Below are 8,286 nucleotides of genomic sequence, written 5' to 3'. Positions count from 1 at the left end.
TGTAAAAACCTTAAGGGCCAAAACATTAGAATTTTACTTATTTTCTTTTAAATTTGTTATTTGAATATTACCTTGGTAATGTTGTGGTTATTAAAAAGTTGATTTAGAACTTACATAACTCATTTTAAAAAAGATTCAGTATAAATGACTTAGTGTTAAAAAGTATAAAGTCAATTTAAAAATAACATACTAAAAAAGGTGGGGGACTCTGCTTAAATACAGCATAAATGTTTTAAAAACTCTTCATTACTAAATCAGTAGATAAAGGTTGCTAAAAAACCTAGAATTTGAGAAAAAAAAATTTAGAATAACCCGTAATTTCAAACAAAAATCACTAAAAAACCAGGAAAACCTAGAATCTTAACGAACTTTACATGTTAAATAATGAAGTTTTGCTCACATATCATTAAAAAACACATCTTAGTAGCTTTAAAGTATATTTTAAATGTTATTGTATGTTGTGTAAACAATTATTTACCTTTAATTTAATTGAAAATTAAAGATGGATAGAAATAAACTATATTTTTTAAAAGTCTGGAATAGATTTAGAAAACATGAAAAAGTTTTTCAAAATAACTTTGGCAACCCTTCAGGTAATTATTTTGTACTTGCAAAAGAACTGCTTTAATTTGGAATTTTAGTCATATTTGAAATCTAGTTAGTTTTTAATTCATAAATGTATAATGAGTAAATCTGAAATAAGTGATTTTATTAACTCTGTTGCTATAAATGCTACATGATACTACTAATAAAATGAAAAAAAAGTAAAACAGTACACCAGTATTTTAAATAATTTTTTGTATTGTATTCAGTTTAAAAATCATGGAAAACTTTCATTTTTAAAATGTTAACAATACCCTAATAAAAGTTTAGAATTATTGGTATAATAACTAGATATGTTAGGTCCATTTTGAGCCTTTGTTCATTTCAAAATTCAATTAAATATAATACATTTGCAAGCAAGGAAGTCAAAATTCATTAATTGAAAAAAAAATCTGTATCTTCACAAAAACAAAAATAAATATTTGTAATTATGTTCTACCCTAAAAAACCAATTGAGTTTCAAATTTTAATTGTTCTAAAATTAAAATTGATAAATATAAATAAAATTAGTGTTAAATAACAGTTAAAAACAACTTATAACTTAAAAATTAAAAAAAGTAAACTAACTTGTAAAAAGAATGACAATAACCCCCCTTCATTAAACTTATAACAATAGTGTTTAAAACCTAATTATTAAATATAATTAGCTAAGTTTTGTAAAAGCTGAAAAGCTAGTTTTTTTTCTGTTTTTTTTTACATAATTTGCTAAGCTAGGAAAACTTTCACCATAATATTCCAAGATTAGGGCACCAGATGTACCCTACTGGTCATATGTATACAATCCAGTCCTTTAATAATAACTACTATAGAAGTCCTAAAATAGAGTTTACAGATATTAAATGCTAATGACAAAAAAACCTCATTTGTTTTTTCTATATGGCTATTTTACTTGGAGTTTTATTTAAAAAAAACCTGGAACTTTAAACAATTTTTAAGCGTAAAATACTAAAATTATGATTATACAAGAGATGACTATTATATACTGAATAAAATATATTGTTCAGAGTTGTTTTTATAATATCAAATTGAAGCAACATAACTATCTTTTCAGTAGTTTTACCTTTTTAAAAACATATTTTTATCTTTTAATTTAAATTTTTATTAAAAACAGACAAGAAAACTTCTACCAGGGTTACCACTTTACCTGGAAACCTAAAATTTGACAATTTAGGCAAAAAAAAAAAACTGAAAAAACCTAGAATATTAACAATTTTCACATGTTGAGTAGTAAAATTTCGATTTTACTCAAAAAATCAGTCATATAGATAAAAAATTTTGGTCATCATCAAAAAAAACATATTTACAGTAGCTTTACAGTATCTTTCCAATGTTTTTATACTATTTAACACAGTTTTTTACCTAAAACTTAACTTTAAACTGAAAATAGACCCAAAAATGTGTACTTTTAAAAACCTGAAAGAAAATTAGAAAACCTGGAAAATTTTTTGAAAAAACTAGTGGCAACCCTGTTCTACTCTTAAAAACTAAAAAAAAATCAGGAAACCTAAAACAAATTAATTTCAAACTAATGACCAACCTTATATTTTTTGACTTTAATCTGGGTTACCACCAACCAAAATGATTTTTTATTTTTCAATAGATTACTTGAGTTTTATATTATTTCTTTTGTTGATAATGATAACAATCCTAGTCGAAACAAGAGTACCAGCTGCCTTGCCTAGTTGAAAGTGTATTAAACATTGCACAGCAAAGAGAAAAACCTGAGTTCACTGATCATACCAGCAAACTTCATTGTTAAACATGATTAACAGTTTGTAGATTGAATTTTTGGTTGCAGCTGACTGACTAGTTATAATAATAACAAAACCCGGGTTTCAGTATACAGAAAGCTTGTGGTCTGATAATCAAGGTGGTATGATCAAATCTTTATGTTAACTTGAGCTTATCTCATGACATACTTAGGCTCTGTTAGTTGTTATGAATCAACAACATAAGGTGTAAAGTTTTGTATCTAATAAATAATTGTAAATCTTGTTAATTTTTTTTTTAATATAGGAAAGATTGTATCAATTAAGTTTTTCTAACTAAATAGAAATATCTTAAAAAAAAAACAGACTTAATCTAATAGCTTCTTGAAATGTTTTTGCTGTTCAAATTTAAAAAATCAAAACTAGGTTTATTTAGACTTTAAAATAAAACAAATAAGACTTATTTTTTAATATATTTTGTAACAGCTTAAAAAAGAAAATATTTGTACATGTCAAATGTAAAGCTTTGATAATAAAAAAAAATTCTATAGGGTAATTTTAAAAATTGAATAAAAAAGATAAAAAAAGTGATTTAAATAGAAATGTTTTTGAAACTTAATTAAACTGTAATTAGTTTTAAGATTTTAAAAGATATACACATATTATATCTTCACCCTATCCCCAAAATACCTTATTTAAAAAAGTTTTACTAGATTATCTACAAAAACAAGTCAGAAGTATCTGATAAAATTAATAACTTGATAAAACTTTAAAGTACCTTTTTTAAGTTAAAAATAAACAAAGTACAAGTATTTTTTAAAGTTTTTTTTTTTGGATATTAGTTTAAAATTCTAAGATAACAAAATTTGACCTATGCAAAAATCATTCAAATTGTCTTGCGCCAACTGGCATAACTTCTGATCTAAATTGATCTTTGAAATTTTGTTTGAAGTTTAAATGCGCTAAGGTCTTGGCTTTCTTCCTACGTATTTTTAACAAAATATTCATAAAAAAGTTATTTTCATATGTCAAGTTGCTAGTATACTCTGTGACATAAATTTAGTCAAAGTTACATCAAACTAACCATAGTCAGCGTGAGTTTAAAAAAAAAGACTAATTAAACTTACTAATTACTAACCTAAGTAACAAGACTCAAAAACTAAAAAAATACTATTAATCAAGCTTGATTTTTTAGTAAAATAACATTAGAACTTAACAAGGTTGTCATTCCTTATTGCACAAAAGCTACCCTGAGTGACCAAAAAAGACTAGCCAGAGTTACAGCATGCTAGCCTGTTTTGGCCTTTGATTCTAATTAAATTTAATATAACAGTTAGTTTGAGCCATAAACTGAAAAAAAAAACTGTTTGCCAAATTTTATATACATAAAAATAACAAAATAGTTATAAAGATTCTTGTAAAAGCAAAAAAAAACTTTGTGGTTTGATTTATTTTTTGGAATATTTAATCAAGCCTGAGTTGTAATGTAAAATATATTAAGTTTAGATACTGATAATTTTAATTAGACTTTATATTTTATTGACACATACTTTTCTTTTGTAAGTATTAAGTGTGTTAGAAAATAATGCTAGTGCTACATATATATCAGTATGTTGCAGCGTTTTATAATCATTAACTCCAGCTAACTTAAATTATTTATTTGAAGAAAATGATTGTACAGCTAAATGTTTTACATTTCATAAATTTTTACTACATAACATCAAATTTTTTAAAATGTACAAGAATTGTTAAATATATTAATAAGTAATACCCTATGTATGTATTTATATTTTAAAACAGTTATATTTCAGAATTATTTTACCTCTAGAAGTCATACAAAATGCCTAGAAAATCAAAAAGAGATCAGAATGTTTCTGATGATACAGCTAACCCTTACTCAAAGCAATATAACAGTCGCAGAGGTCAACGGTATTATGCTTATTTGATAAGCAAGAAAGATGGGTTGACAACTAGCGGCCTTCGCAATGACATGTATCTTGTTAATCATGAAAAACTAGAAATAAATTCCTTCAACAAAAACGCCAGACAAATGAAAAACTATGATGCAGTGGAAAAGTTTAATCATTTTACTATTGAGCGCACAATGATAGAAAAGAGTGACAATTATCAATTGCACTTGCACAACCACAGTTATTCACAAGTTTTCGTTGATCATGAATTGATTGGAAAAGACGAAAAGTGCGAACTGAGGAGCTTGAAGAGAATAGCCATTGAAAATGAAGACAATCAGCTTTGCCTTTTTGTTGACACTCGCCCTGATCAAGATTATATAAATGATGATTTCATTAAGAAAAGTTTTAGAATTAAAGACACAATAGGAACAGGTTACTCTGGAGTTGTAAACTATGCATTTAGTATGGATAGAAAAGACATATGTGCTTTAAAAAGAGTTAACAAAGAAAAGTTCTCTCATTATGAAGGCTTAGATTGTACAGATGAGCTTGATATGCTTAAATCTCTAAAGCATCCTAATGTTATTCAGCTATTTAGTTTTTATGACACAGACAAATATTTATACTTAGAACTTGAATATGCAGCAGGAGGAAATTTGTTTGATCGTCTCTATGACAATGATTACGGCAAAGCTCTCAATGAGTTTCAGGCAAAGTGTATCATCTTTCAAATGCTCAAAGCAGTTGAGTATATGCATAAAAACGGAGTTACCCATAGGGATATTAAGCCAGAGAACATGTTGCTCATGAGTAAAGAGTACATTCCTTTAATGAAACTCTCAGACTTTGGAACTTCCCATCAAAAACGTCCTGAAAAACTAGACAAAAAAAGACCGGAAAACCAAATGACAATGAGCCATTGCACTGTTGAGCATGCTGCTCCCGAAATAATTAAGATCAAGATGAGCGCAGAGGAAGTTGATGAAGAAGAAAGCTACACAAGTGCAGTTGATTTATGGAGCACGGGAGTGGTTTCTTATGAGACGTTGACTGCCCGCCAGCCATTTGAAGAAGATGAAAATGTTCCTAACAGCATTGAAAACAAAATTTTGGATGTTGCTCTAAATTTTTCTGGAGATGAATGGAAGTATGTCTCGCCTTATCCCAAAGAGTTTATTAAAAAAGTCATGAAGTTTGAACCGAAAGAGCGCTTAACTGCTAAAGAAGCTTTGGAAGATGAATGGTTTTCCAATGATGAAGAATTAGTAAAAGAGTACAGCCGTCTGACCAGTTCGTGGAAAAAGTCACAGCAGATCAAAGAGCACAATTTGTAAACTGTTATTGTTGTAAACACAATGATGCTGTGAAGTAATTTTAGTTGATGCAAAGAACAGTTTTAAAAGAGCAGTCGAAAAACAACTTATTACTTGATTCCATTAATATCAATTACAGTAGATTCTGCAGTAGTTATAATTTTTACAATGCATTTTAAGTTAAGTATTTTTTTGATGTAATTTCAAAATATTGTTACATACAAACATATATTTTATTGAAGTTTTGAATACTATAATTAATGCATTTTATTATATAATGAGTGTAATAAAGTTAAGTAATTAGAAAATTACTCTAATTTGAAGTATATTGAATTAAGTTAATACAAATTATAGTTGAGTACAAGTAAAATTTTTCAAATTTAATTCATAAAAATCTTTTTTTTTCTTGGTTTCGAAATTAGGAACTACTAAGATTTTTAGTACATTATAATCCTCGAGAATACTTATAATGTGCCTTATTTTTTCTTTCTTTTCTGTTCATTTTAAAATTGTACAGTGTTACTTCACACAACAGATTGTAATAGTATCTTCTCATAATCTGTTTTCAAACAACTTCTATGATACAGTTATCATGGTTTCGTTTGGTATCTGTTTAAAATGTTAAAGGAGTACTTTGGTCTGGTAGTTTATTGATTAAAGCTATTTTAAGCAGCTTTTTTGACCAAGTAAAGTTATTAACAAACAATAGAGATAAATTAAAAATCAATCATAGCTAAGTTCTATGTTAAAACTTTTTGATTATTTAAAGCTCTCTATAAGACTAATTTCTTCAATGTACGTGCATGAACATATTTGAATAAAAAAAAATTCTAAGCTATTTTTTTTTAAATTTCGAAACTAAGTCAAAAATTGAGTAATGTACAATTCTAATTAGACTTTTAAAACTTATCTACAAATACTATTGTTTCTAGCTGCTTTAATGTTACTTATTTTGTTGTAGGTTTACAAAAGTAAGACACTATTTAAAAAAAAATTCTCAAATAATTTTAAATTAATAACATAACCCAAATAATGTTAAATGTTATATTTAGACTATGTTCAGTGAACAAAGATGTGTAAATTAATTTGTTTTAGATTTAATTATGTATTTATCTACACGAACAATTTTGATTATGAACTTATTTAGTTGTGTGTTTTGAATTAACAATCTGACATCTTAGCTCCCACCTCAAATTTTTTTGATTATTTTAATTATTAGGTGTGTTTGTCAGTTGTATTTAAGTTTTACTCAGATTTTTTTTTATCTCGTTTCATGTTAAACATAAATAGTGATTGAATTTTTGTGTAAATATATTTTGAAAGATCGTGTTTTTTTGGTGTTTAGAAATAGTTCTTTTTTCGTTATTTCAGTTTAATAAAATGTGACAACTTGTTTATGTTAGCTTATGAGATTATGAAACTAAACCATAATATACTTATGTTCAATTTACTCAAACATTAAACCAAGTATTTTTTACAAATAAATTTCTTTGGTCATTATGACAGAATTAATATCAACATCTACATGATAAAAACATAATTATTACTATATATTTTTTTAAACTAATTAAATGAAATTTAATAAACAATATCGGACTCTAGCAATCTTTTCTATTTTGAAATTTTGAGGTTTATGAAAAACTTGGCTTTTTAAAAGATAAAAAAGGGTTTTATGTTGAAATTTAAGTTATAGCTATGGTATGAATTGTTTGTGTCCAAATAGTTCCCTACCATTACTTTTTGGGTTGATTTCAATTGTTAATTGAGATTTTCTACCTTTCTCCAGCTCTGCTTAACAAAATATTCAAATTTTTATTTGAGTTCTAAGTTTAAGATTTCAAATGATAACAAAAATTGTTTGATTAAAAATAATGTTTAGTTTAACAACTTTAACTTAGCTTACTATATTGTACCTTAAGTTAAATTATTTGTATATTTGTTATTTTTCGTTTACTAAGAGTGATAAGTTTATATAACACTTTTTCAAAACTAAGGATTGAACTTAAATAAATTAAGAATAAACATTTTTGCTACCAGTTCTACATAAATACTTAGAAAAAAAGTTTTATAAAAAGCAAGTTTTGTTAAACTTTTTCAATATAAAAGGTACAAAAATATATTTACAATAGTGCTGTTAGTGATTATAAATAATATACAGTACAGTTTGAAAGTCTGATGAAAAGTAAATTGTGTTGGAGACAAATTTTTTTTTCAACAATCTAATGTTAATCTATAGTGACTCGGTTTTTTTTCTCTAACCGAATTGCAGCTTTGTTTAGAACAATATAAATCTAGAAGTTAATTTAGAATATAATAATGAAACTTTAGGGAGTTCATAAACAGCAGGATTGTTTAATTGGAAGAAATACCAAACCAAATCGAAACTTAGTAAGCAGTCATAAGTTAATTAATACGATAAACGAATAAGAACTTTTTTTACGTGACAATTTTTACTTAACTTATTTGTATAGTAATATAAACTCATACTTATTTGCATATATTTAATAATCCCTACAGTTTTAAAAAATTTTTCAACAATAATTGTAAACTTGTAAAAAAAGTACTTAAAGTTATTTCTTACTTATTCCAATAAAACACTTTCTGTTTTATTTTATAGAAATAAGAACGTTAAATTTTTTTCAGTAGTGGCATTTGGGTTTCAGGCTAACCAAATTCGAAATCCGACTTTTCAAAATCTTAGTTATTATAGATTATCTTCTGTAACTTATATAATTTTTTCAATTATTC

The 8,286-nt window shown here is 25.7% G+C and overlaps 1 protein-coding gene across 1 annotated transcript; it reads left to right on the top strand.

The window, feature by feature from the left end:
• The first annotated feature begins 4,129 nt into the window (after positions 1 to 4,129).
• Positions 4,130 to 6,434, top strand: LOC145831222 (myosin light chain kinase A-like). Its single transcript, XM_082938371.1, has one exon. The coding sequence runs from the start codon at positions 4,153 to 4,155 to the stop codon at positions 5,557 to 5,559; it is 1,407 nt and encodes a 468-aa protein (XP_082794497.1). The 5' UTR covers positions 4,130 to 4,152; the 3' UTR covers positions 5,560 to 6,434.
• Positions 6,435 to 8,286: the final 1,852 nt, after the last annotated feature.

This window comes from Thalia democratica, chromosome 3, assembly GCF_965202585.1.
Source record: "Thalia democratica chromosome 3, ktThaDemo2.hap1.1, whole genome shotgun sequence".
Classification (NCBI taxonomy): Eukaryota; Metazoa; Chordata; class Thaliacea; order Salpida; family Salpidae; genus Thalia; species Thalia democratica.
Note: the sequence above shows the minus strand (reverse complement) of the source record. Positions and strands in the feature narration are given on the sequence as shown.